This window comes from Canariomyces notabilis, assembly GCF_033297395.1.
Source record: "Canariomyces notabilis strain CBS 508.74 unplaced genomic scaffold N656scaffold_21, whole genome shotgun sequence".
NCBI lineage: Eukaryota > Fungi > Ascomycota > Sordariomycetes > Sordariales > Chaetomiaceae > Canariomyces > Canariomyces notabilis.
The window spans coordinates 455,581-482,320 of NW_027041843.1; the positions used below are offsets into that span (position 1 = coordinate 455,581).

Sequence of the window (26,740 nt, forward strand, 5' to 3'; positions counted from 1 at the left end):
GGCACTCTTGAGATTGGCAACTTAATGCAGGAACCGCCACTTTCCTTGCTTGGAAGCCGCACGTTTGTTGACCTGTATAGCGGATCTGTCATCATGGGCACTATTTGTAGTATGTCACACCACTCAGTCTTCCTCGCCTGCATCCAACAAACGCCCAATGCCGTTATGTTAGGATACCCTCCTCTCTCCTCATTTTCCCCACTGTCTCTGATTGGGAACGCACTTAAATGAATAGGCAGATAAAATAAGCGGTTACCTCGATCGGAGACTGAGCGTGATACACACCGTTAGGTGCGTAAGCATGCTCCCGGCCTGCGAGAAGGAAATCTCCTGCTCCACTTTGATATGTCGCAGTCAAGAGCCCCCGCTCCGAATTATAGGGGCCAAAACTCTCAAACTGCGGGAAAAAGGGAAATTACCTGCGTACCTAGGTAAGTAGCAAGTGCAAGCATTAGGTTCCACCATTCATTAATGGCTCTGGGATTTGGACAAACCTAGAAAGTAGGAACCCTCCCCCAAAACAGTCTTATGACCTCAGGCTGTTCCTCCGTTAGTTGCAGGTGCTGATGGTGCTCCCAACACCCACACAACATACAGTCGGCATCTACGGTCCTTCCATGTCCCTCATGTCTGCTTCCTGCTTCTCAGCAAGTGGTGATAGCCGTTCTCCTCCCAAAACTTCTCCCCATTGTTCCCCGGCTCGCACATGAGCAGCAATCCACAAGGATCCGCCACTGTCATGATCATATCCCTCTTGTCTGGCCATCCGGGGCCGGATATCTCAGTCTCACCGTCCTGAGCAAGATACGTCTTGTAGCTTTGAGGGAGATGTCTCCTGGGATGGATTATGTTCCACAGCACGGCGTTGACCAGCATGGGTGAAGCCTCAAACACGTAGAAGAACCATTCCTGCCGCAGCACAGGATAGTTCAGCCCCATGGGATCATTTGGATCTTCTAGACTAGAAGCGTGTGCGGGCCCGAAATGCTCAACGGAGCGGTATATCGTCCTCACCAGGATGAGCCCCATGCTGACGTACAATGTGTATAACACACGCCGCAGGCGTAGAGGGATTCCCGGATTGCCGCCGTCGGCAGCGGTGATGCAGCGGTAGTGGAAGAATCCGGCGAGGGAAAAGAATAAAGTTATGATGCCCAACTGCAGGGCGAGCGAGGCGATCGTGAGGTTCCTGCCGAGATTGTATCTATCGCTGCCGGGTGCGCGGCTGACGAGATAGGTTATGCCGATACCGCTGAGGACCTCGGCCGTGTACCAAACGTGAAAGAGGGTTGCGAGCATGCAGTTCGGGTGCACCGGGGCGAAGTATTAGTAGAAGGCGCGGCATAGGATGTGGTAGTTTGCGAGCTCGAGGATGGGTCTTTATGATACGTATGCAGGGATGATAGGGCACTGGGGTTAGAACACTGGTGCTACATGTGCTTGTACTGGAGGAGTAGAAAGGAAATGGGATGCCGTACAGCGTCAAGTACATTAGTATAGTACTGACGAGGTAGGCGTGGAGCTGGGTGTAGTTGAATGACCCGTATGCGCGGAGGATGAAGGCGATATCGAATATGAGACAACTAAACGGCAGGTAGGACGTGAACCGGAAAGATTTGTAGCGACTATGGCAGCAGCACAGAGATCGTCAGCTCAGGTAACGACGAAAAAGGCTGTTCGAAAAGTTCAGAAAAATAACTGACATGCACTGCCACAGGTGAACCACAGCTGAGCCAGCGAATGCCACAGCAAAGAAGATGGGTGCGCCGTGGTTCGGGGCAAACAGCCAGACGCTTTTAGCAACTTTTTAGTTGTGATGGTAGAAATGGTCGCTCAGTCAGTCTTATGTTGACACAAGTGCAGTTTGGAAGTTCACCCAGTGTGGCCAAAACTTACCGGGCCCTCCATCAGCCATCTTGGCTCTGACTCTGAGTTGCAGAAGTTAAGAGGGAGGTACCAGGCGAAGTATCTCCAAATCGGTACCAGGATCTTTGGTCTGGTTTCGTATAACTCTGGGCACTCCTGTACATACTACTAGCCGTGTCCATGCCCAGGCTGGGACCTCAGGGAAAACGACAGGCCAGGCCCGAGCCCAACGTCCCCTCGCGGGTACGGCCACCGTTTATACAGGGAGGCATGAAATGATGCCTGTGTACCGGCCAAGCATCTGTCCTACCGTTCGGGATAATTCTCGCATAAGCAGCGGGACGGCATAGGTTCACGTTCATATGGGGAGCGGGGTCCCTCACACGGTCACACCTCCTTCCCACCCAACTTTGAGCATAACAGATAGCCAAGAACCTCACAGCCACACGGGTGACGGAAGCTGTCTGCCAGTCAACAAACAGCCAACTCCCATATCCAGCCATTCACCCCATACTTGTATTCAAGATAGAATTTGAGTCAATGCTACCTCTCAGGCTGGATGGCTATTCTGTGGTTGCCCGACTACCTACCTACCTAAGGTAGGTACCTATTGTTCGATAGGCCTAGCACATGACATGAATGGATGCTTTTGGTGAAGTTGGATCAACAACATCAATCATCCCAACATACTAGACGGCGTGCAAGGACTTGAGCTAAGGTACACACACTCTATTTGCAACACGGGCATGATGTTGGAGTCTGGGTCGCGAAAAATGATGGTGTATTGCCTTATTTGCAACGATTATACATCCATCCATCTTGACATGCATTCATACACCCCATCCAAACTCCTCCCGTCACTTCCCTCAACCCTCGACCGTACATACTTAAGTACCATCAGCCATGTGACGGCTGGTTCCGCCCACCATGCGGCGTGCTCTGCTGCTCGCCGCGCTGCTTGCCGCCGCTGCGGCTGTACTTGCCGCCCACGTCGTCAGGCAGCTGCCCGCCGCCCGCGCTCACCACCTCGCCCAGTCCTGAGCCGCCCAGGGCATTGTCGGCCGCCTGGTGCAGCGTTGACGCGCCGAGCCCGCCTGCTGTCGAGTCCGCGTCGCCTTTCTGATCCGGCCGGGGCACCGAGGGGATGTAATTCGGCTTGGCGGCGTCTTCGGGGACTGTAGTGGGATTGTGTTAGTGGACATTTTGTGCCTGGTGGTGTTGTGAGGGTTGAGAGGATGGATTGGACAGACGGACGGACCTTTGGTGCCCTCCTTGGCCATGTCAAAAAGGTTTCCTCCCTGCGGGTATTTGTCGGTCATTGTGAAGTACTAGTATCTAAGTACTGCTGGATGTTGTCGACTGTCGAGGGCGAGATCAGATTAGAAAGATATGGATATAGGTGCACTGTCTTTGCTTTTACAGGTAATACAGGATACTGAAGATTGAAGAATTGGCGGGAATGCACCGAGCAATGAGAGTGTAGAGATGTATTTATATCATGCGCAACATGAAGACGTCAATCGTTGACATCACAGTGACCCACGTCTGCTTGGCGGCTTTCAGGTTGGGACGACGCAACACGACAATCTTGCAGATCAATGAGCCTTGGTAGGAAGATTGAACAACCGATTCCGGCCAAACAGAAAGGATGAAACTGGAATACAACGAAATATCTTGTCTCGCATCAGTTGCTCGTCAAGTCAGTCACATCCAACCTCCTCAGTCTCAACTCCAGATGTATACGTACCGTACTTAGTCAACTGCTTCAGTATAGTTTGGATTGAGACCGGACTCGCGTAGAATCAAAGCTTTCTGAAAGAAATGGGGAGCTGTTTGGGGCTTTCCCAAATCGGGACGGCGTTTTGTGCATAAGCACCCCTTGTTGATGAATAGGGGCAATACGTCGGTATGTACAAGGGGCATTAGCCAGGTGTCTGCGAGAGCTTCTGCGTGTCTAAGATACTTACAGGCACACTTACCGCACAACTGGAATAAATGCCATCGTCCGGCAGCAGAAACAAGGTCTAATTTGCTCGTGCCTGACGGTATATAACCCAGCAACACTGGTCCTTGGGTGACCTGCGCATCCGACTCTTTTTAAACCGCAACCCCTTGGCAGACACCTGCCCCTTAGGTACCTTACCTGTAGGTGAGTACTAGTATTCACGGACGCATAACCTCGTTATTATACCTCTGCTGCCGCGTGTTCTCCTTCAGCTGCTCCTGGAACTCCCTCGTCATCTCGCACACCTCCTTCAAATGTCTAAACGTCAGGCGTCCATCCCCCTTGGTCTTGCCATTCTCCCCCGGCTCTTTCGCGTCGTGACGGGCCGCCGCCAACGCCGCCGACACGACATTCCTGATCTGCCGCCCGTTCAGATTATAATGGTGGCCAAACGACTCGATAAAGTCATCAATCTGGCCGCGATTCGCGATCCATGCCGGCTCAAGCTGGTCCAAAAAGTACTTGAAGATGGACCGCATCTGGTCCTCGGACAGATCCTCGTACCGAATGGCCAAGTGGATGCGCGAGATGACGGCAATGTCGATCGACTTGATGCGGTTTGTCGTCAGGATGATAATCCCGCGGTAATACTCCAGCACCCTCAACAGGACCGAGACCAGCGCGTTGCGCGACGCACTCGACGTTGAGCCGCGCGTTTCCAGAAACACATCGGCCTCGTCGACGAGCAGGATGGCCTCCCACTTGGTCGCGAGCTTGAACAGCTTTTCCAGGTTGCGCTCGGCGCGCGACGCGTCGAGCCCAATCTCGGCCACGCTCACGATGACAAGCGGCTTGGCCGTCGCCTGCGCGATCGTCTCGGCCGTCAGCGTCTTGCCCACCCCGGGAGGGCCGTGCAGAAGTAGGACGAGTCCCTTGCCCTTGTCCTGCACCACGTCCTCGACCTGCTTCCCGCGCTCGGCCGCGTTGAGCTCGTGGGATTGTACGAGGGCTTTGATGAGCCGCTTGTACCGCGGGTCCAGCTGCAGGCTCTCGTTGAACTTTTCGGGCTGTTTGCTCGAGCGGTCGCGGACAAAGTCCAGGTTGAACTGGCCCCATACTTTCTCGCGCGTGGCGTAGCCCAGGATGCGCGGCGGGAAGATGAGGTAGTTGTCGTCCTCCTCGTCGAGGCCGGACGAGAGGTCGGCTTTGCTGAGCCGGTCAGCAAAGTCGAGGTAGTCCTCGGTGTTTGTTTGGAGTTCATCGACATAGATGGAGCCGGGCTGGAAGAGCTCTCCCAGAGGAAGAAGGTTTCCTAGGTAGAGAAGATGTTAGGGCGGGGTGCGTGTGTGCAGAATTTGATGGTCAAGTACGTACGGTATTGGATGAAGGCTTCGTGGTCGGCGAGAATCTCGCCTTTGATATCAACCATCTTGGGCTGCGGCGACTCTTCGTCGTCATCTTGGTTGGTTGGCGGCCACTCGGCTCCGTCGTCGTCCTGCAAGCGGGTAAGCATCTATCATATGCTGTTTATCCAGTCTCTTGGCGATTCGGATTGCCCAAACTTACACCTGTCTGCCCATCTTCCTTATTGGAGAGAAGACTTCTCTGGCTCACATATGCCGGGCCTTGATATCTGTACATCTGTGCCGCTCCGTGTTTGCCGCGGACCGTGGCTTTGATGAACTTGAAGGCGCGTTCCCTGCACTTGTCCTGGAGTTCCTTGATCTGCTCCTCATCTCCGTGGTATTCGAGCGGATAATAAGGCAGGTCGGTGATGGCCTTGGTGCCCCTAAATCTCTCAAACTTTAAACAGTACTCGACCTTGAGGACCTTCTTGCCGTCATAATCCCAGCTCCACGCCCACATCCGGTGGTGCCGGTATGAGGTGAGATCGACCCACGGAATGGGACTATCCACGACCTTGAAAATCTGCTCCACGTTCTGGAAAGGGCGGGCCACCACCAAGGTGCCTGGGGCGAAGACGGTCCAGAGTGTGTCGAAGGTCACTACCTTGGCCGCAAGATCCGACTTGCGTGTTTTGAAATAGTCCTGAAGCTCTGGGGCTGTCCTGACTCGATTGAGAAGGCTGACGAGGTCCTTTGTCTCTTGCGAGTCCGGTTCAGTATTCGCTCTGTCGTTGAGTTTGTCCCAGTTGTGGACCAGAGCTGGAAAGGGTGCTCTCATGGTGATGATGTCGCTGTCAAAATTGACTCCGGGATATTTGCGGATTTCTGAGGCCAGCAGCCCTCGGAGACCCGGGTCTTCTATGTCGAGCTCACTGTATGCACCCTTGTCGCCTGTTTCAGGGTTGTATACGCGACGGAACGTGTAGGCGACATTCTTGGACTGCTGCTTGACGAAGAAGTTCTCGCCGACGGCTTCATCAATGTAGGCGCCCGTTGTTTTGTCCCACTTTCGCAATATGTTGCGATATCTGCTGTTGCTGTCCTCATTGCCTCCATTTTCTTTCTGTTCAAGTATGAGCCATGAACTTAGTTGTGGGAGGGGGATTAAGATCCGCATGCTTGCCTTGTCTTTATCGGCATCTGCCTTCTTCTCGTCGGTGTCCGAGTCCTTCTTCTCAGCTCCGCCTTTCACGGCCACCTCTAGTTGAGCAATGCGCTTCTCAAGGAGTTCGATGTACTTCTGCTGCAATACTGCCTCCTTGGATTCCAGGTCCTGTATTGATACTCAGCATACACGCCACAGTTGAACAGCGATATCTGTTTCCAATCAACCAACACATGCACTTACCGTGGTCTCCGTTGCACCCATGGCGAACCTCCAGACTCTTCAGTCTTAAATGTCCCTGAAACGAGGAACCCAGAGAGCAAAATCAATTATCAGCAATGATGCCGGATGAAGCTTGAAGGGACATAGCAAGACGGTCGCCTGGCAGCCGGGAGGGAAGCGAGGAAAGTCAGCTAGGCGGCACGTACTATATATGGCAGGGATATGCTTTGGATCTAGTGTCCGATGTAGCTTCGAATGTCAGCTCTGGTGCGGGGGTTCGGGGCGGTGCGGGATGAGATGAGGGGGAAGGACAGGGGAAGAGTGTCTGATGAGGAGCCCTGTCTATACGTACATAAGTACATACCTTAGGTACCCGGGCATTAGAGACGCATGATCTACAAAGTGAATCTGTATCTGGTCTCGCGTGCTCAAGACGTTCCTCCCTCCCCCAGTCCCGCCGCAGAGACTTGTCACCCAGCGTTCTATTCCAACAAGAGGGGAAATGCGCGGATATTCAATGGTGACTGGACCATGGCTCCGGCGCAAGGCTCTCCACGATCGGCCCCCACCTCCAGCTGCCTGTGAGTAAGCGCACCAAGTCCGTGATAGGGTTTGATAGGGTTGTATTCTGGACGAAGCGTCATGCAGGCTGTCTGGTGTCCTGCAGTGAGCAGGCTATACCTACATGGGAGTGAGCGCATGCCCAGGGATGGATTTTCGCAGGCGCAATCCCTGGCCCCCCTTATAGGGGTCAATTCCCAGCAAGATCTTATCTTCTAGACATCTCCCATTCTCAGCCCTCCCAATCTACCCGCCAATCTCTCTATCTCATCTGCCCGTCTCACTCCCTCCGCAGTCTGGTACTGCTCCCCACCAATCGGCGCCGTACACTCTGGACACCGAGCAAGCTGTCGGGGCAAGCCGCAATCGCCAATGGTAAACGGGTGTCCGTTGGCACAGGTGTACCAGTGTCCAGTCCCGCGAAACTCGGCCGCCATGGCATTGTACACGTCTTTCAACTCGTTTGCGCTGACAGCCGTGTAAAACACTCCGTCGTTGACCATTCGCTCAGCCGCGTCAATTTCCGCCTTCAAAATCTCCGTCGATGGGTTCGTCTCGACAATCTTCCATGCTGACTGCAGATGTTCCAGAGCATGCTTGCGAAGCCGCTCGATCTCTTGAGGAGCTGGACATGAAGTACTAGCCCGGCCCTGGTCAGAAGGCTCAGAGGTATGAGAAGTCGCCGCTGCCAGATTGTGGCAGACAAGAGCACTAAACCGTGCAAAGCACACGTGGCCTTCGATTTGAAGTTGGGGATACATCCTTTGCCTCGCAGCAGCAATCAGCTGTTCGCAGTTCTTAACGTGCAGCGAGAAGTCGAGGGCTGGTATCCCAGCATTCACCCTGCCAAGGGCGCGGTCCTTGCGTGCTTGGTCCTGTTTCATGGCATCTGTGAACAACGCAGCCTCGCACTTGAGCAGCAGGGCCATTGCTTGAAGCTGGCCTTTCGCTTGGATGATACTGGCCTCGTCGAAGGAGAAGCCGCTCCCACTGTCGCCTCGCTGTCGAGCAGCATGCTGCACAAAGTCGGCCACTCGCTGGAACGGCTGCTCCTCCTTCCGCACCTTAGCCAGGTGACCGCTGATTTGATGCCATAGCTGGATCAGGGATGCGTATCTTCTGCTACCGTCCCAATTACGCACTATCCATATCTGCTTCAGCCTCGCAGACGTTGTAATTATCTGTTTTGGTAGGCCCTTTGCTGCTTCCTGAGGCTGTGCAGATTTTCCAGGGTGAGTCTGGTCAAGTTTGTGCTGCTCATCAACCAACAGCGTGACCAATTTCAAGAATTCGGCGTTTGACCAGGTGATGAACTTCTTCGTTGCCTCATCGAGCATGGCTCGGCGGACGATGCGGCCGTATCGACCAATATTTCGGAGGGAACCCCGGCAGGTCGGACACACTTTGACTTCGTCCATCGAAAATGGGCTGGAGGCCTTGGCAATGGCTAAGGGATGTCGGGGCTCGGAGTCAGACATGGTGTAGTGTGACGTCATGTCCATGATGCCGTCCATGTTGCTCATGGTGACAAAGTGGCCACAATCGGGGAAGAGGCATGGATCCTCGTCAAGGTTGACCTCCCGGAATTCGAGGCCCTCGACGAAGTCGACAACGCTTCCCTTGATATCTTCAGTTCCGCATGTCTGACAAAACACCGGCCCTGGGCAAGCCTCGCCACAGACCGAGGGACCTAGGGGTAGAGACTCATGTCAGCTTGGAAAGACAGAACAAAACCGTCAACTTGGTAACAGCCTGAAGAACCTACATTGATGCCCACAGGTCATGATTTTGGCACAGCGTCTGGAACAAGGAACCCAGTCGCAAGGTGCAGCACAACTGTTATGGATTCAGCTATTTGCCATCATGAAATAGAGAGTTGGAAGGTGAAGACACTTACGGCATTGTACACCTGGTATGCTCACAGTAAGAGGAGCATGATTGTTCGGCACAAGGCACACACGGCTCGTGGCACTTTTTCGGACATTTGGAGTGAGAGCAGCGCACTTCACAGTCAGCCGAGCAGGGCGGACAAGGCTTATCGGGGTGGCAGGACGCGGAGCAAGCATGCCGACAAGTTGAATATTTTCTCCCGCAGAGCTGCGCGCATGTGCCGTGATCCTCTTTGTCCACCTTTCCGTCTTTCCATTTCTTGCATTCAGAGCAGTTTCGTTTGCAGGAATGGCCGCAAGGAAGGGCAGAACCGCACATTGCTGGACAGCGGAAAGCGCCGGCACCAACGTCTACATGACACGGTTCCCGGACTTGATGCTTGCATCCAGGCACGACGCGGTCAACAACCTTGGTGCAAGTGATAGAGGACGGATCCTGGGCACGCCAGCAAACTGCGGAGGTTACGACGTGGGAGCACTTGAGGATCAGCCAGAGATCCGTGAGCTTCTCGGTACACTTGGGTTCGCACTGCTCTCCGCATACCCGTCGACATGGATGATTGCAGCCCTGTTTCTGCCTGGGACAGGGCTCTAAGCACTTGACTGCACTGTGAAGAACGTCTGAGTGGCAGCGGCTGATGCAGGCATGGCCGCAGTCGAGACGCTTCTCGCAGTGACGAAGGCAGCCTCCTTCAGGAGAGAATTGCAGGAAATGATCGGGCTCCGAAACCGCCACAGGCATGTCAGGGTGGCGCGGACATTGCAGTTCCAGTTTCGTACCAAACTTTCCGGAACCCCGAAGAATGTCAAGGACCTTGACCCACATGGGAACGCTCTCGTACGTCGCCGAGTTGCCCAGGATATACATGCCGTGCTTAGCCCTGGAAAGAAGGACATTAATGCGGTTGCTGGTGCTTAGAAAGCCGCACTTATTCAGCGTGTTGCTCCGCACCAGCGATATGATGACTACTTTGGCCTCTTCGCCTTGGAAGTTGTCCACAGTGGCTACCCGCACGCTCTTGAGCAGCGATGTTTTGTACACAGGCGTCTTCCGTGCAGCCTCCGCAGTCGTTGGGGCAGTATCGAATCCAATATTTGCAAGGTCTTCCAGATCCCTTTCGCCGACCGAAATTTCAAACAGGCCTTGCATTTTACGGCGGAGGCGGAAGAGCTGGCCGAGGTACGGAGTGATGACGGCAATATCGTCCGGGCCGTATGAACCTTGCCGGACCAGATGCTGTACCAAGGCAATGGTCATCTGGATCTCAAATTCGTTGGAGTGAGAAGTAGAATGGGGATCCGAACTGGCCGCCCCATCCTCGAGGTGTTCATGGTGAAACCAAAAGAGACGCTCTCTCATCCCCGTAACTCCCGGGTAGCTGGCCACGTCACCGCCGTCCTCCAGGTTCGGGTAGAGAGTTGACCGAACAAGTTCAGCAATGTCGGGATGCATCCGCCGCTGCGTGTCGAGAGAACTGAAGGGAAGCACGGGGTCCGTAGAGTGAAGAGGACGGACAAGGCGTTCAAACAGGGAAAGGTCGAGCGAATACTGAACACCGTAAGAGTTGGTGCTTTTGAGCCCATCGTTTTGAATCTGCGGCCGCAGCTGGAGATGGTCCCCAATCAAGATGGCGTGCTCGACCGAAGGCAGGAGCGCGGTCAAAGTATGTGCCTCGAGGACTTCGCCAGCTTCCTCGCAGATTATCACTTTGCACCGTAGCTTCTGGAAAAGGGCAAGATTCTTCGCCAGCCCGGTCGTCGTGACTCCGACGATGTCGGCCTCATCCAAGCATCGGAGATCAACCTCGCAATGCACCTTGTCACACCGGTTCTTGGACGATTGGTAATCCTTGTAGCTGTCAACAATGTCCGTTATAATGGAGTCATGCATTTCCCTGAGCCATTCCTGGTAGAGGGTGCGTCGTTGATTGTGTGTCAAATCGGACAATCTCCCGGTAATCTCCTGTCTGATATTGGAGCTACCCAGCTGAGTTCCGGTCCGTTGCTCAGCGCTATCACCCTTCTGGCCACCTTGGAGCCAACGTTCTACGACTCGTTCTGGCTGACGGACGACCGTTTGGAAATCATCTTCATCCACCTGACCGAAGAGCTCATCATGATACTTCCAATGAGACTCCCGAAGGTGCATCTTCAGGGCTTGCCATCTGTTTGACGTCTCTAGCCGCCGGAGCAAGTCGTCGAGATCCATAGCCAGCTCGTCTTGGACATCTCGTTCTTTTCGCAAGGCGCTCCTTTCAGAGAACGTGCGATCCGCGTTTCTGGCCACCACGCGGAGGTTGCATTGCTCCAACTTCTCGGATTTGGAGCGGGAGCCGATCCGGATGATCTGGGTTTTCCCGTCATCGAGGTGCTCGAGGAGTTGGTCAAGGGCATGGTTGGTATAGCAGACGCATAGTATGGGTCCCAGTTCGGCCTTACCCTTGTTAGAAAGCAGCACACGGATGATGTTTTCTCCAGTAAAACTCTTGCCCGTCCCGGGAGGCCCTTGGATCAGGGCAAGCCCACGGTGCAGGGCATCCAGCAGCGCACGGGCTTGTGTCAGGTCAAGCTTCGAGTCTTCTGCCAGCTGGGCAGCATCCAGCGGGTTGCGTATGGAGGACCGTAGGGGCGAGCGAGACTTTGTTAGACACCTAAGGTCGAAGAAGAATCCCGGCTTCGTGGCGTAGTGGGGAGGCGGAACGGACTGGAGATTGTTCTCTTCGGGTTCTTTACTGTCTGGAGCAATCAAGCTGGCGAATGGCAGACGGGGGTTTTTCGACATCTCTTGCAGAGCCGCGAGGGTGTGTTGGAAAGAAGGAAGGAGGACGCCAGGAAATTCAACCAGACACCGAACATCATGTCGTCTGTTGTTGCGATACCAACCCAGGGCTTGGTAGAACCCTCCGCGCCCCATTTCGACAAGGTTCAGGTGGACATACGCATGATTGGCATCCGCGGACAAGGACAGACTCGATTTCGCTAGGGTCGTTTCTGACGGTTGAGGTTTGTTCGGGCTATGAAGCGTTGACTGGGCCACAGTGAAAAAGAGTACCGACCCCGAGGTTGAGATGACAGCGACTAGGGCCCCAGGTTGTAGTCTCCTTGAATGACTCCACCATTCCTGACGCCGTTCCCGAGACATGTTGGGTACGGGTTGGTCGAACTGAATGACGAAGTCGAGCTTTTGCTGATCGAGAGCAATGTGGTTGACTTGCGCATTACGATAAGTGAATGTGCGAAGGCCATCCTTCGATCGTTTAGCTTGAGCGTGTTGGGGTGACTTCAAAGCTTCAAGCTGTATACGGATGGCGTCCCTCAGAACACCGACAGTGTCCTCACGCAGCAAGCGAAACTCGCGGTCAAGGCGACCACGGATGCCTGGGCGGTGGAACTGGGCTGGGTCGGTGGTCGGCAGATACTCGCTACGAACAGATGCGATCTCATCCCTGGTCGGCATGATCTTGATGTCGGCAATGTCGGCGTGGTCATTGTCATGCCGCGGCCCTTCGGCCGAGAGCTGACCGGGAAGATCCCTCCTTAGAACGAATTCGGTTCGTTGGACTGGGCGATGCTGTTCAGCCGGCCGTTCCATAAGCGCTTCGCCCAGCCCAAGTCGTTGCCGCACATAACCAAGGTAGTTGAGTGACTGGCGCCTGAAGTAATCGTCGTCAGAGGTATCTTCAACAAAGCTGGCCAGTCGGTCCACGACGGAGACGAGGCCGTCGATGAGCATGCTGTTTGTGTTGCAGTCCATCAGCTTGCTCAACACGGCGAGGGCCAGCTCGACAGCCGACATCCTTGAACCACCTTCGCTACCCAACTCATGGCTATCCCAGCCATCAAGCATGTCGAGGTAGAATGAAAAGACAGCTTTCATCCTTCTCCCCCCGGTGCCTAGATGAAGTTGTAGATGACAGCAACTTCTTGTTCAAGAATGGCTGAATCCACAACTCTAGGGTGAGCTAGAATTCGAAAGAGCGGCAGCAACTCGTTCGTCCACGCAGTCCTTTTCTGCATAGTACTGGTATCGGCGGCCGCGGTGCGGAGACGCTGGTCCGTCAACTCCCGGACGATAGTCAGGCCTTCTTCCTTTGCGAGAACCTGAATCACTTCTTGGGCCATGCCAACATCTCCATCAACCAACGAAAACGCCAACTGGAAAAATCGGGAGGCGGCTTCGGTTTGCAGATGAGGTTGGGTTGAGTGTCGAGAGCAGATTCGCTTCAACTCCCGAAAACGATCTGTAGAGGTGTGCACGTCGGGCCGTCGAGGAGATGCCGGGGATGATCTAGTTTCTGGCCTGACTCCCTGGGCTACGCCTTGACGGCGATCCGAGATCACCGTGCCGGGAGCGTGTGAAAACATGCACCTATGGCCGAAGCGGCATCGACCCGATTCCATATACTGACGGCAGAGCCTTTCCGGCATGATGAGGACCTAGAAGTCGGTGCGTCCAAGATGGAGGGCTTGTGGAATCACTGGCACGCGGCCAGTGGAGGGCAGAAGAAGCCGGGAAGTGCTTTGATGCTGCGCTGGACCGGCTCGAAGCATAAAGAACCAGACACCAATGCAGAAACACTCTTTCGGCGTGAAGGAAGAAGAGACGTTATGTTAGAGGAAACAAGTCTGGAAGAGAATGGTTGGGCTTCGCTATATAGCTCAGGCTTTTTCTGGGAGGGGAGGAAGGAGCAAGCATCTTGAGTGCTGGCTACCGGGAAAGGGCGTTTGCCGGGTTGCCCACAATGCTTACCAGTCACGGGTGCCTATCCTCCACGATTGCCTAGGTACTTTACCTTTCTGCTCCAATTGGCTCTTATTGACCGGAGCAGATAGTTGAGGGAACGTCGAGAGGAGACACGTCACAAGAATGTGGTGAGGCCTACCGTCCGCACCTCAGCGGGCAGGACTTGTGTAACATTGAGCCTGGTCAGCGGCAAACGGACTCTGTTTGCAACCTAAGAGATAGCCCGGGGGTAGGCTGGGACTATAGTGCTCTCTCTGTCGTTTGCAGTATCCTGCTGTGCACCATTCTTGAGTCGCTCGCTCGGCCAGGGAGGGCACTCATAAGGTAGGTAGCCCCGTTACCGAATGAAGACGCATCAAAGTTGTCCGGCAGCCCGCTGCACCAAAGCGTTGTACCCGTCGACTTATGCGGATGCTGAATATTTGGGCATTAATGGGCTGCCTCAATAATGGCCTTGCGAAATGACGAACCAAGGGGTAGTAGAATATCTTGGGGTTCGTTCCCAGCCTCGAGCCAGCCTTGAACTTTGAAGTGTGAAGGAGTGAAGACTGCCAGTGCCAACAAAATGGTGAAGTGAACGCTTGGACTTCGTACGGAGTACCATCGTAAGGAGGAACTTTGATTACCGTGCGAGTTTTATCATTACGCCCAATGGACCACTCTGAAGTCAAGACCAAGCTGGATACTGCGGGAAAATGTGGGTTTTAATTGAAATCTCGCACTAGTCGAAGTCACCAGTACTTATCCGTACAATCGTATGTTTCGGGTCGGGTATGTACAGTACACTGTGTGGCGGCGCAGATGGGGCGACCCTGCCACTGAGCCCCCTCAGCTGCTGGGAGTGGTCTTGGCGCTGCCCAGTGAGTGAAGCTTCTGCCCACTGTGCCCAGGCCCTTCGCTCACTCGAGTCCGGTTGAAACACTACCTGACTACGCAAGCTCACAGTCATTGAAACTTCGCCCGATAAATTGCAGTTCTCATCAGTGACCCATGAGCTCGCTTCACTCGTTGAGGGGCCTGAATACCCTAAAATTCGACGAGTTCGAATCGGTGGGCAGTGTGCAATTCAGGCATACCATTAACCCCAACCCTCACCCCCCACCGACACAAACGCCCCACAGCCACTTAAATGCTTGATGAGGTCGAGGGTTGGGGATATATATGGCCTAAATTTTGCCTCTGGAGGTATACGCAATGCCGCCCAATTCCAACGCAATTTGTGTCTATGCACTTCGCACATACCTACAATACTGAGTACTTCACTCAGTTTTGGCCGTAGCCTCCCTAATAAGTCCATCCATTCACTTGAGGCGTCGAGCTGACCACCCAAGAAAAAGATGGTAGGGGTGTCGTCAAGGGTACCTTACGCACTAGTTTCTTCAAGGGGTAGTGAGCGGGGTGTTGGGGGCTGGAAAAGACCATTGAGGATTGGCGCTTCCAGAACTTGCGGACTGAAAATAGCGAGCTGAGGCATGTCAGATTGGGACGTCGACGTACATTAGGCTGAACCCCCAAACCATCGCGTCGTGGTGCCGAAATCCCGCACATTTGACTCGCTTCGAGTTTACAACACCTGGTCCGATGCGGACCTGATGGCTTCAGAACTGCCTGAATCGTCTGCGCAGTGGTTTGAAAGTTGCAGGTACAATACAATACATACTACTAGCCCATGCCCACTGATTATCACCTGCTACATAGCGAATTTTACAAATGTCGCGAGATGAGGGCTGACGCCTTGTTTCTCACAGCTCGGTTGGCAAAGATGCCGAGACCACCACAAGGGAACATGAGAGCTTCAAGAAGAGAGTATTGCGCGCCCTGAAGCTTAAGGAGCGGGACGCCGAGCTTGCCAGTTCCAGGGAGGGAATACAAAAGCAGCTATCTGAAATCCCGACCGAAAGCCCCATCTCGAGCTCGCTGGTCATTCACGAGTTGGACTCTGCCACAAAGGCACACGATGCCTACCAGCAGGATCGCGCCAAAGGGCACAAGAAGGTGACCAGCGCGGTTCAACACCGTCTCAACGCCGTTGCTCAATTCATAGGCGGATTTGAGGGGATCATAGAAAAGGTCGCATCAGCCGGAGGGCCATATGGAGAAGTAGCCTACCAAACCCTATCAATCCTGTTGATGGTGAGTCTGCCCTCCCAATATCGTCCCGTACATGTACGTGCAGTCCTGACCTTGGACCTAGGTCGTCGTGAACAAGACCAAAAACGATACTCGTGTTGTCGAGCATCTGGAGGAAGTCAAAAAGCTGCTCCCTACGCTAGATGTTTGGCGTGACATCTACCCCAACCCTACCATGAGAGACTTGGTTGCCGAGGCCTATCAGCAAGTTCTCGCCTTCTCCCGGGCCGCTACCGAGTATTTGACTCGTTTCTGGCGTATGCATTTTGAGCCATACCCCTGACCCTGCTTCAAGCTGACGTTCTCGGCCAAACAGATCGTGTTTATCTGGCAATCAACCCCTTGGCGACCGTTCAGTTCGAGGATGTTGCCACTAGCCTCCATAAGACACTCGCAGAGATCAACGCTGTGGCGATGCTCGGACTTCACGAAGCTTCTCGCACGATCAAGCAAACCGTGTTATCCCTCAAGACAGACTTAGACATGGCGAGAGAGCAGGCGGCAAAGTATCATCAGGAGTTGCTCCAACAAGCCGAGCAGGCTGCGAGGGAACGGCAGAAACTAATGCTTCAGAATGACGAACTGAATTCTCAGATCGAGCAACTGAAATGGGAAGAAGAGCGGCGCGAGCGACAGGAAGACCTGAGAAAACTTGCTGCATTTAGGGAGCTGCTTGGAGTGAGTTACTTACCCTGAGACTGGAACCGGTGAAAAGACCACTTCCAGGTTCGTCATCGGCTAACATCCTGACGAAGGTTGATCCAGAGCTAAAAGGAACACACTTTCCATCCGTGAAGAGCGTGCTAATGGATGTGTTTCCAAACCATCAAAAGTTCTCCCCCAACGTCCCGTACACTGCATACCTGCAGCTTCACGAAGCATACTTCAAGGGCCTTTCCCAATACCAACAATGGCTGGACCATTCCAGGTCCAGCCTGTTATTCTTGAGTGGTTCCACCCATGCCGAAGGTCGAAGATTCAAGGGTTTCACACACTGCTGGCTCTCCCCAGCGGCTATCTACATCGCCGAAGGCCTCACTCGCCGGGGCTGCAAGGTAGCCTACTTCTCGTGTCACCCCGACCTCGAAAGCACCTACGTACCTGGTGATACCGTTCTTTCATCCATCATCTACCAGATTCTGGAATGGAGGCCCGAAATTCTGCGCAACAAGGAATCCCAGCTTCAACAGACCTTTGCAAGCGGTCATCACAGAACAAAGGAGCACATGCTGGTCGACCTGCTAGGGGAAGTTCTCCTCGAGTTTCGAGACCTGGGCACCGTCTACATCGTCATTGACCGGCTCGACCGCTGCCAGTCAAAGATTGACAATATCGGCGACGAGCTGGCCCGGCTCATCACCGTCTTTGGATCGGTCGAGTTCCGCATCAAGATTGCCATGGTTGCCGAGACATCGGGAGGACAGGGAAACTGGCATTGGACATTCCTGCCCGAGCATGAATACGCTACCGATAGGCTGTTTATTAAGCAAGACTGGAACCAGCGCCGGCTTACTCCCATGGAGAGCGCCCTGCCGAGAAGGCCGTCGATTTGGAGTACGCCGAGCAGCGATCAGAGTACGCAGACTGTTTCATGAGGACGTGCGAGTAGCTGTGATGCTCTCAGCATATATCGTGCACTCTATTGGGCGTGTAATATGTATACCTGTTTAGTACTCGCATTCACAATACAAGGGGTACATGTATGTTTACACAACCACCGACACAAAACGAACGCAATACACCGTGATGTGGGCTTGATAGATATGGAACTCAAGCAGTGTCAGGATAAGCAGGTGATCAAAGGTTAAACCACCCCGATCCCCTTCAAGTACCACTACTAGTACCAACTAACATGTGCGATTCAGGGATTCACATAGATTGGGAGGGGACCAACTTCGTCTGACCAACATCACAGCCTGGTTCATGTTAGAGATACAGTTATCCTAAAATGGGCTTGATATTGAAGTTTATAGAGCTAGTGCCGCGCCTTACTCGTGGCTACCGATCCCGCACCCCCTTTTTCTCCCATGTCACCACGGAACATGCTCCCCCTTGTAGTTCCACAGCTTGCCGCTATGAGTCTCGCGCGTCGCGGCGTCAATAACCTTGATGAGCCCGCCAACACTGACGTCGACAGGAATCTCGGCTTTGGTCATTTCAGGGATGCCAAGCAGCTTGCCTGCGGCTTGGGCACCGCGGTTGCCCATGTCGGTCTGAGCACGGCTGTGAAATTAAAACGGAGAACATCAGCTTCCAATTCACTCTTCCACGCACACCACCTGCTAGCAGAAACTCACCCAGGATCAACCACAAAAGCCGTGATACTCGGCTCCTCAGTATGAATCGCACACGTCAACCAGTGCAGAACGACCTTTGTCGGGCCGTAAGCGGCATTGGGGAAGTTCAGGAAGTTAGTCAGAAAGCCCGACTGGGAGCCCATGCTGACCCAGACCGGTTTTCCCGATTTCTTCAGAAGCGGCAGCACAGCCTGATACAACCAAACGACGCCGTGCACATTGGTGCGCATGTGCTCCTCGAGGTCAGCCACCTTGAGCTGGGCGACGGTGGGTATCACCCAGGCGACGCCCGCGTTGGCGATTACGGTGTCGATGTGGTCGATGCCGTGCTTTGTCTGTAGCTCTGACACAGCCGCCGCCGCGTCGGTTTCGACTGTTGCGTCGAGTTTGACGACGATGACCTTGCTTCCTGCGGCGGCGCGGAGGTGGAGCAGTTCCTGGGATGTTGGAGCCGATGGGTCGCGGTTTGCCGCGATGATGGTGTGGTTCGGCCGTGCGAGGAAGGTCTCGAGAAAGGCGCGTCCGAGGCCGCGGTTGGCACCGCTGATGAGGACGATGGTTTGGGCCATGGCAGCGGTGGGAACATGAATTGGGGCAGAGGGGAAGGAAGTGTCCAACGACTTTCACCTACTGTGAGAGTCGAGTATTAGTACTACTACCGGTAATACTTGTATGCTGGTATCAAGATAGAACAAGACCTGCAAAGCGGCAAACTCTCCTCCTTTCTGCTCGCCATCTTGATCAATTCCTCCGTTCTCCTACCAAGTAGTAGTTGCTCTGGCCTGCAAAGTCCTTGCTCGCTGGCCTGCTGTCCGTAGTGCCGGGCTTATTAACTCTCATGCGTTGTCCTCATGTCCAACTTGGTGAGTCCGACGTCCTGATTGATGCCCCGACTGCCGCGTACAGAATCAAAATCCTCACCGGAGAGAATTGAAACCTACCCGTGTTGCGGAGTATCGTCTAGTGTAGCGGGCTTGGATGAGCCCGCGTTTGGGCCCGTATGTCCGGCCGGTAGACAGCTAGGTCGTCCCGGACCGACGGTCGGTATGCAAGGTCAGCATGCAAGGTCATCATTGCAATGTCCCAGGGATCTTCGGGGTTCTGTTAGTGGACGTCCAGTGGCGCAGCACACTGGAAACCCTCCGATTAGCCCGCCACAAGCTAGCTGTATTCTTCGATAAGCCCCTAAATCCCCTTATGTCTCGATTTCAAGACGTGGTTCCCTCTCTTGTCTCGACGCTTGTATACCGCGACTCTGTGGAGTTCCTTTCATGTTCATGTTGGATTCATGTTGAGCTCATTTTCTTATCATAGATCTATATACTTACCTAGGCACTCAGGTAGAATTAGAGGGATAGTTCCCATTCGGTTCACGAATCCGTATATACCTGGAGGCTGAAGATCTCTCAATGCTGTGACCGGAGCATGAGCGAGGTTACACATCTAGATGCAATACACAGGTATACAGATTATACTTTAAGCACAGATAAGGGGAGGAGATGGTTCATCTGGCCTCATTAAGTCGCAGGATCGGTGTGTTAGATCGAGTCACAGGCAGCTTGTGACGGCTTCGTCTATCATGAACCTGACATCCACCTCAGTCCTGGCCCTTGAATGCTGCCATGTGCAGCGGGCCCAAGCCACTGCTTTCCGTTGTGTTCATCGCCATTTCCGACACTCTCCTCTGGTCCCCTCGGCAGGTCCAAAGTTGCAGTTCGTGTGTGGAGGGAAGGATCACAGAATCTCCAGCTTCAGCGGTCCTTAGCCTCCAGCTGTGTAAGCGCGGATATGAGTCCAGCTCTCTTTTGCTGTTGTGAATTTCGCCTTGCTTTCGGGCTTCTGCGGCGTGGCTCTACGGCGCCGACGCATCGCGGAAAGTCGGCGGGCGTTGCTGGGTCGGCGGTTCAAGATCTTGACTCGGAGCGAAGCTGAGGAAGTCAATGTTCCCCATGACGAGGCCGTAGGAAGTCAAAAGAGCACCCTTGCTGACGGAGTAGCTTGCAACCGGCGGTGGCCTTGAACATAGATACTCTGTGCTGACATGGTTGGTAGGTAAGGAGGGGCATGCGGTTTGGCTGGTTGTAAAACCGCGCTCGGGCGGCCAGCGATTGTCATCTGGTCCAGGCAAACTTGTCCTGTCGGAGTGATGTCGGGCAAGGCCAAGGGCATGCTCGTGCTCAGGTAGGTACCCCGTTTCGCGCTTCCCGAGGGTACTTTGACGTTGACGTTTCTGTTTCTCGCGAAATCGACGCTTTGCAATGCGATTCTGGGCGCGCCGACGTTCCCGCGCAGTATCTGCGACGACGAGCATGACATGCATTGTGCTGCAAGACTCTAACCACTGGTGTGCTCGAAAACCCGGGACTTGTGTTAGGGGCGCATGAAAATTTGTGGAATGCTGAGTGCTACTAGTATTAGTAGTGCCAGAGGATAGATATAACAGTTGTAGAGCTGGAACCGCCGCGGTGATGCTGGAGCCCGGAGGATCGGGCAGGATCGATCCTGCGGCGAGGACTCCCGTCCGAGTCTGTCCCCATCCAGTCGCTGTGCTTACCCCTCTCCTCCCTTTCTCACCACTCTCCGCCCCTGCTCACTCCCGCAAGTACCTTAAGTACTAAAGGCAGTTGTAAAAAGTGTAAAGAACGCAACCACAGAATCCATGGATGTTATCCATTGTAGAGATTGGAGGGTTTTGTCAGAGGGTTGAAGAGCCAAGCGCAATGTCCCAAAGATCCCACGCCGATGCGTTAAGCCCCGCCAGCACACTGTATGTTACACAGTGCTCCGTTTTGCAGCAGTTCCGGCGCTTACTCTGCTCTTTTACACCGTAAATCAGGTGTGTTGCAGCACGGCTCAGGTGCCGACAGGCTTAGGTACTTACCCTGCCTGAGCCTGCTTAACGCTCAACAGGGCTTAAGGAGGAAAAATACAGTGTGACATGTCATTGATGCTCCATCATTTGTACTGTATGGGTCGCGCTTCAACAAATTCGGTTGAATGACTTTTGGCCCCGACTCTTCCCAACTTCGTACTCGTCAGGAGCTACATAATCGCATCTGACCCTCTACTTTTCGAGTACATCAGGTTTGCAATGTTTTGCTAAGGCACACAAGGAGTCAAGGACCATCAAGAATAATGAGCGTCCTGCCCACGCCTAGGAAGGCAAGCCATAGAGGGGAATGGCCTTTCGCCAGAACCTGGCGGAATGACAGCATTTACCGCGGGGGGTATGTGCCTCGAACTTGCCGCCGGCAAATCGAGATTAAATTACCAGCACACCAGGTTCAGCGATCATCAATGGCGTTATCGCGGGACGACGATTAGCAACCGTTCCCGTCACGGCCCAGATGGGAAGGCATGATAGGAATTGGGCATGTATCGTTGCATCCTCGCAACCAAGCAACAAACAACAAGCCAACCGGATGCCAGCGCGATGCGGTATCACCTTGGGAAGATGTCGCCATACCCCCAATCGTCCATCCTGCCCAATTCGGCCAAAAGATTCTTGGGGGTCTCATCAGACTTCATTGCGGTGAGGGGATCATGAGCATCAAGGATGGGATTCAGTCCTGACGAACTGCTTGATTCAGTGATATTGGGCCAGTCCTCCTCAGCAGACTCAGTGTCGCAGTCTCCTTGCCTGAGATAAATAAATTTACACAAGACACGCCGGCGACGCTCACGACATCCCTAGCATCACGGCCCTACACTTACCGCCTCACTGCTCCCACAAGCTGATCAAGACTCAAAGCATGCCATTCAGCTGGCGCCGGCCATTCAGCGGCAGGGACCACAACGTCCCTGACGCCGAACGCAGCGCATCGCTGGATAGAGTCGATAGTGCCGAAGTGACGGATGGCAGCCTCAAATACACGCTTGAGAAGGGCGGTAATGACTCCAAGCCCTCGTACCAAGAGGCCTCGGGGGCACCGGTTGAGAGCGTCTCGCCCTTGGGGTACTCGGTCGGGCCCGTCACCATTATCTTTCTCAATGTTAGCAAGATGATTGGCACCGGGGTGTACTCGACGCGTAAGTGAAGCTTTGCCCTCGTTGTGTTGTATGGTTACAAGTTCGGAAGTAGAGAAGGGAGACTAACGCCACCGACAGCCTCGAGCATTCTCAGGGGTACCGGCTCAGTCGGGTTATCCATGATCTATTGGGCGATTGGCTTCTTGACGTCGATTGCGAGCTTGTCTGTGTACCTTGAGTATGCAGCCTACTTTCCAAACAGGTCCGGGTCCGAGGTCGTATACCTCGAGCAGGCGTACCCACGACCGAAGTGGTTGATTCCGACGGCTTTCGCGTTTCAGTCGGTTGCGCTGTCCTTCAGCAGCGGAAATGCTATTGGTAGGCACCCAGAAATTGAACACCCGCTTATAGGATGGTACTAATGATGACCGGAGAACAGTGCTGGCTCAATATCTATTTCGCATCAATGGCCACGATCCATCCAACTGGGAGCTCAAGGGCGTCGCGGTAGCCGGATATACTGTCGCCTTCCTGTGTATGAACCCCCTTTCAGTACAAAATACAGGCTGGGTTTTGGGACGCCGCTGACATTGAATGTCGCAGTCGTCGTCTTTCACACTCGATTCTCATACTGGTTCTCCAACGGCATTGGCATCGTCAAGGTGTTGACGCTAGTCTTCATCTCCATTGCCGGTCTCGTCGTGCTCGGGGGCAACGTTTCGCGCGTGCCCAACCCCCGAGCTAACTTCATTGACGCATTTGAGGGTCGGGCAACCCCCTATGGTTTGACCAATGCGCTGTACAAGATTGTCTTTTCTTATGCTGGATACGAGAACGCCTTCAATGTTGTCAACGAAGTCAGGGTACTCCGTTTCTCCCTCCCACCCCTGCCGTCGTTATTGGCATCTAACACAGTCAGAATCCCATCAAGCAGCTTCGACGCAACGGTTTCCTCGCCCTCGCCATTGTAGCCATCCTCTACATTCTCGCAAACATCGCCTACTTCTCGGCCATCCCAAAGGCCGAGCTTATCCAGGCGCGAGAGATCGCCGCATCGCTCTTCTTCGCTAATGTCTTTGGATCCAGCAACGCCGTGCGCGGCCTTAACTTCCTCATTGCCCTTAGCTCCTTTGGTAATCTCATTGCCGTTCTGCTCGGCACCTCGCGGCTGATCCGTGAATGTGGCCGGTAAGTCCCGGTCTGTTATCCTCGTCAGTTTCGCTGTGCCAGACAAACCAACTTTATCTGGCAATCACGGCCGGGGTAACTAATATACGTAAAAGGCAAGGCATCCTCCCCTTTCCACGCTTCTGGGCGTCCACCCGGCCCTTCGGCACGCCCCTCGGCCCATACTTCGTCAAGTGGTTCCTGACCGTCATAATGATCTTGGCTCCTCCGGCCGGCGATGCCTTCAATTTCATCACCGATCTCAAGGTATATCCCGACGCATTCTTCAGCGTGCTCTTGGCCATGGGGCTGTATGTCCTTCGCTACCGCCGACGCCGCCTCGGCCTCCCCGCGGCTGACTTCCGGGTCTGGAATGTGATGCTCGTGTTCAACATCCTCGTGCAGGTCTACCTGTTGGTTATGCCGTGGTATCCGCCAGAGGGCGGAGTGTTTGCCGGCGACGTGAGCTTTTGGTATGCGACGTATGTTGTCACCGGCATTGGCGTGTAAGTTCGCTCTCCCCGTCTGCCCTCTTTCCCTCCCCCTTTTCCTCCCCCTTCACCTTCACACGACTCGACAAGGAAGAGCAACCACGACTAAGCTACACCCACACTTTCCTCCTGAGTATGGCTGTAACATTGTTGGGCACTAACCTGTCTTAGTCTCATTGGCTGCGCTGTCTACTACTACCTTTACATCCACGTCATTCCCAGGCTTCGCGGATACCGCTTCAGGCAGGGAATTGCCACCTTTGAAGACGGCGCACAAAGCCATAAGCTTGTCAAGGTTCCGGTGGCCGAGGTTGAGCAGTGGGATGCTACACACGATGCTGTCGGCCGGCCGCTGGGGGATAACCGAACGGTAAAGTCAGAGGCGGGCTGGAACGGTCAAGGTGGTGCTGAAAAGGTGGGATCTGTTGTTGTGAGTGATCGGGATAAGTGACGAGCCGATTGCTTCTGCAATGATATAATTAGCACTGGTAGTATGGAGGCAGTCGATATGATTACTGGTTCCGGCATACCAGGGATTGCGGGCTGGGAGAATAACCCCTTATCGGTGATGGACTTGGGTGTATGTAAACATTGAATATGGTCCAGTCACCCCAAATGTGGGAGCCCAATGCGGTCATGGGTGCTTCTACGTTTCTTAATTTACTCCTGGGACCATTATGAGCTTGCTCTCAATGGCCTGGCAACTGTCTCCAGTTCCCGAAATAGAATCAGTTTCGGCAGCTCGAGACCAATTCAGGCCTGGCTCAGAGCATACATGTAGCACTACTTGAAGTACGGCTATGTGTTAACCGCATCCCATCGTCATCAAACTTTCCCCACCGTTAATGTCCAAGGCCCTGTATTCGTCTCTCCTTGATTAAGATGGTGTCCGAGGGCAACATTGATCTCTGCCTTCTCTGATAGCATTGTGCAATCCCGTGTATACCAGACGACAGACTCCCTTGTACGTGATGGTGACGAAATCGGGGCAAAGTTAAGAGAGCACATTTGCCGAGAACCGAACAATCACTCGGATATTTGCCATTTGATGATTGAAGCTGCTATAGGGCGCCTGAGCGGGTTGGGCCATACACATGGCTGAGTTTTATCGTCCACACCACCGGGTAAGAATCCTGGTAGTGAGGAACTCAGCCGATTCGCAGAGAAGCAGTCCAGGCTTGTTTCCTCTTAATTACAGACTCTCCTCTGACTCGCCGCTGGATATGAAAGAAAACCACATGTCTCTCGTTCTGGACCTGGGACCTTTCAGGTTAAGTGCCGATGGCGGGAGTTGAGGAAGAGCTCAGGCTTTGAGGTTTATAAGTCCGCGCAAAACGACATAGAGGCACAAGGCCTCTCTGAGCTCAGCCTCCTCTTTGCAAACCTCCGCGAGCTACTGACAGAAGGCCATCCATTGCCAACATGAAGTCCCTCACGGCAGCCGTCGCGCTGATCGCGCCTGTCCAGGCTGGTTTGCGCTTCCCCTGCTCGACCCTCACCGTGCAGCGGCTTGACCCAGTCGTCGAGCCTGGTGCGCTCCCCGCGGCCCACGTCCACCACATTGTGGGCGGCAACGCCTTCAACGCCACCATGGAGGGCGATGTGGGCGCGCGGGCGACGTGCACGACGTGCCAGATGGCCGAGGACTTTTCCAACTACTGGACCGCGCAGCTGTACTTCAAGCACCCCAACGGCTCGTACCACCGCGTGCCCGTCATCCCCGTCCAGCCCCTGTTGGGCGGCTCTCAGGGCGCCCAGGCCGGCCTGACCGTCTACTACACCCAATTCGACCTGTCGAGGGACAATCTCGCCAAGCAGAAGATCACCGCCTTTAAGCCCGTACGTTCGTTTCTACTATGAAAGTACTACTTGACTGCTGCTGACTGGTTATGTACTACTAGGGCTTCCGCATGACGGTCGGCAGCCCTACCAACACGGGCAAGCCGCGCGTCGGCATCCGGTACCAGTGCCTGCAGGGCCAGAACCGGGGCCGCGAGATGGATGACTTCCCGACGGGCCCATGCTCGGGCGGCATCTTCACCACGCACCACTTCCCCGCGTCTGTCTACTTTCTACTACTTACTATATCCTCCTCCACCCTTTACCACCCTGTCCTACCTTACATAGCAGTCCTTACTAACTCCCCCTGAAACACTCCAGCTGCTGGGACGGCAAGAACCTCGACTCGCCGGACCACCAATCGCACATGTACAACACGGTAACATACGACGGCTTCATGAACGCGGGCCCCTGTCCAGCATCGCACCCGGTGCGCATGCCGCAGGTGGCGTACGAGACGGTGTGGGACACGCGCCAGTTCAACAGCATGTGGCCGTCGGGCACGCCCAACCCCTTTGTGTGGAGCTTTGAGGGCACGGGCGGGGGGTCGCACGCCGACTACATGTTTGGCTGGAAGGGCGACTCGCTGCAGCGCGCCATGGACAAGTCCGAGTGCTTCTACGATGGTAAGAAAGAATAAGGCTGTCCTAGAAGGTCAATAGTTTCAATATGATACTAATATCGGTATCTACCTTAGGTTGTGGCTCCATCGTCAAGCAGGCCATGAGCGTCGCCAACCAGTGCAAGATCAAGGAGACCATCAGGGAGGATGTCGTTGGCTGTGAGTTGCCCGTACCTGTTATCTTTATTTTGGCTTTGCTGACAGTCATGTGTACCGTATCCAGGGATGATGAAGCTTCCCGGCCGCTAAGGGGTTTCTCTTTGAGTCTTATGAGGATGCGGTTGATGCAAGTTCAGTTGGCACTTGTTGCCATGGTACACCTGGCGGCCTCTGGCATTATTAGCGTTTCAAAGCCAGAGTGCTAGGTCGTCTTGCCTTCTCATTCAGCGTACGGTAGGTATTACTGTCTTGTGGTACTCGATTTGAGCAGCTTTCTGGTATAGTATCACTTAACATGATGTGCCAAATTCACCAAGCTCGGCATGAG

General features: G+C 54.1%; 9 protein-coding genes across 9 annotated transcripts; 3 read left to right on the forward strand and 6 right to left on the reverse strand.

Annotated features, from left to right (window-relative positions):
- Positions 1-624: 624 nt before the first annotated feature.
- Positions 625-2,151, reverse strand: N656DRAFT_838677 (uncharacterized protein; the record flags this gene model as incomplete). The annotated part of the gene is made up of 4 exons (XM_064818875.1): positions 1,897-2,151; positions 1,704-1,803; positions 1,479-1,625; positions 625-1,189 (listed from the first exon to the last, which is right to left on the reverse strand). Exons 1-4 carry the CDS (start codon positions 1,913-1,915, stop codon positions 625-627), a joined length of 831 nt encoding a protein of 276 aa, XP_064667739.1. The 5' UTR covers positions 1,916-2,151.
- Positions 2,152-2,763: 612 nt separating this feature from the next.
- Positions 2,764-3,185, reverse strand: N656DRAFT_800417 (uncharacterized protein; the record flags this gene model as incomplete). The annotated part of the gene is made up of 2 exons (XM_064818010.1): positions 2,764-3,041; positions 3,125-3,185. 2 exons carry the CDS (start codon positions 3,183-3,185, stop codon positions 2,764-2,766), a joined length of 339 nt encoding a protein of 112 aa, XP_064667740.1.
- A 736-nt stretch (positions 3,186-3,921) lies between these two features.
- Positions 3,922-6,796, reverse strand: N656DRAFT_782223 (P-loop containing nucleoside triphosphate hydrolase protein). Its single transcript, XM_064815722.1, has 6 exons — positions 6,566-6,796; positions 6,341-6,490; positions 5,378-6,280; positions 5,186-5,306; positions 4,010-5,123; positions 3,922-3,945 (listed from the first exon to the last, which is right to left on the reverse strand). Exons 1-5 carry the CDS (start codon positions 6,584-6,586, stop codon positions 4,030-4,032), a joined length of 2,289 nt encoding a protein of 762 aa, XP_064667741.1. The 5' UTR covers positions 6,587-6,796; the 3' UTR covers positions 3,922-3,945; positions 4,010-4,029.
- Positions 6,797-7,320: 524 nt separating this feature from the next.
- On the reverse strand, positions 7,321-13,116 carry N656DRAFT_791383 (P-loop containing nucleoside triphosphate hydrolase protein; the record flags this gene model as incomplete). Its single annotated transcript, XM_064816965.1, has 5 exons — positions 7,321-8,795; positions 8,871-8,941; positions 9,003-9,076; positions 9,110-12,814; positions 12,910-13,116. 5 exons carry the CDS (start codon positions 13,114-13,116, stop codon positions 7,321-7,323), a joined length of 5,532 nt encoding a protein of 1,843 aa, XP_064667742.1.
- Positions 13,117-15,183: 2,067 nt separating this feature from the next.
- On the forward strand, positions 15,184-17,609 carry N656DRAFT_302304 (uncharacterized protein). The gene is made up of 5 exons (XM_064809176.1): positions 15,184-15,380; positions 15,487-15,871; positions 15,933-16,125; positions 16,185-16,546; positions 16,624-17,609. Exons 1-5 carry the CDS (start codon positions 15,331-15,333, stop codon positions 17,461-17,463), a joined length of 1,830 nt encoding a protein of 609 aa, XP_064667743.1. The 5' UTR covers positions 15,184-15,330; the 3' UTR covers positions 17,464-17,609.
- Positions 17,610-17,826: 217 nt separating this feature from the next.
- N656DRAFT_782227 (NAD(P)-binding protein) lies at positions 17,827-19,211 on the reverse strand. Its single transcript, XM_064815723.1, has 3 exons — positions 19,107-19,211; positions 18,166-18,795; positions 17,827-18,091 (listed from the first exon to the last, which is right to left on the reverse strand). The coding sequence occupies exons 2-3, from the start codon at positions 18,732-18,734 to the stop codon at positions 17,899-17,901; spliced, it is 762 nt and encodes a 253-aa protein (XP_064667744.1). The 5' UTR covers positions 18,735-18,795; positions 19,107-19,211; the 3' UTR covers positions 17,827-17,898.
- A 341-nt stretch (positions 19,212-19,552) lies between these two features.
- On the reverse strand, positions 19,553-20,872 carry N656DRAFT_782228 (uncharacterized protein). The gene has a single exon (XM_064815724.1). The coding sequence runs from the start codon at positions 20,483-20,485 to the stop codon at positions 20,018-20,020; it is 468 nt and encodes a 155-aa protein (XP_064667745.1). The 5' UTR covers positions 20,486-20,872; the 3' UTR covers positions 19,553-20,017.
- Positions 20,873-21,917: 1,045 nt separating this feature from the next.
- On the forward strand, positions 21,918-24,243 carry N656DRAFT_714456 (uncharacterized protein; the record flags this gene model as incomplete). Its single annotated transcript, XM_064811974.1, has 7 exons — positions 21,918-22,194; positions 22,273-22,512; positions 22,574-22,669; positions 22,738-22,997; positions 23,054-23,322; positions 23,418-23,807; positions 23,964-24,243. 7 exons carry the CDS (start codon positions 21,918-21,920, stop codon positions 24,241-24,243), a joined length of 1,812 nt encoding a protein of 603 aa, XP_064667746.1.
- Positions 24,244-25,075: 832 nt separating this feature from the next.
- Positions 25,076-26,725, forward strand: N656DRAFT_782230 (uncharacterized protein). The gene is made up of 5 exons (XM_064815725.1): positions 25,076-25,631; positions 25,694-25,851; positions 25,953-26,257; positions 26,329-26,412; positions 26,477-26,725. Exons 1-5 carry the CDS (start codon positions 25,215-25,217, stop codon positions 26,500-26,502), a joined length of 990 nt encoding a protein of 329 aa, XP_064667747.1. The 5' UTR covers positions 25,076-25,214; the 3' UTR covers positions 26,503-26,725.
- The last annotated feature ends 15 nt before the right edge of the window (positions 26,726-26,740 follow it).

Coding starts and splice junctions, on each gene's coding strand:
- N656DRAFT_782223 (XM_064815722.1), bottom strand. CDS start 6,586: ATGGGTGCAACGGAGACCACG. Junction 5,307..5,377: donor AGGAAGATGGGCAGACAGGT/GTAAGTTTGGGC, acceptor ACCCGCTTGCAG/GACGACGACGGAGCCGAGTG. Junction 5,124..5,185: donor CGAAGCCTTCATCCAATACC/GTACGTACTTGA, acceptor TTCTCTACCTAG/GAAACCTTCTTCCTCTGGGA.
- N656DRAFT_302304 (XM_064809176.1), top strand. CDS start 15,331: ATGGCTTCAGAACTGCCTGAATCGTCTGCGCAGTGGTTTGAAAGTTGC. Junction 16,126..16,184: donor GTATTTGACTCGTTTCTGGC/GTATGCATTTTG, acceptor TCGGCCAAACAG/ATCGTGTTTATCTGGCAATC. Junction 16,547..16,623: donor CATTTAGGGAGCTGCTTGGA/GTGAGTTACTTA, acceptor ATCCTGACGAAG/GTTGATCCAGAGCTAAAAGG.
- N656DRAFT_782227 (XM_064815723.1), bottom strand. CDS start 18,734: ATGGCCCAAACCATCGTCCTCATCAGCGGTGCCAACCGCGGCCTCGGA. Junction 18,092..18,165: donor GCTTTTGTGGTTGATCCTGG/GTGAGTTTCTGC, acceptor TTAATTTCACAG/CCGTGCTCAGACCGACATGG.
- N656DRAFT_782228 (XM_064815724.1), bottom strand. CDS start 20,485: ATGCATGTCATGCTCGTCGTCGCAGATACTGCGCGGGAACGTCGGCGC.
- N656DRAFT_782230 (XM_064815725.1), top strand. CDS start 25,215: ATGAAGTCCCTCACGGCAGCCGTCGCGCTGATCGCGCCTGTCCAGGCT. Junction 25,632..25,693: donor AGATCACCGCCTTTAAGCCC/GTACGTTCGTTT, acceptor ATGTACTACTAG/GGCTTCCGCATGACGGTCGG. Junction 26,413..26,476: donor CAGGGAGGATGTCGTTGGCT/GTGAGTTGCCCG, acceptor TACCGTATCCAG/GGATGATGAAGCTTCCCGGC.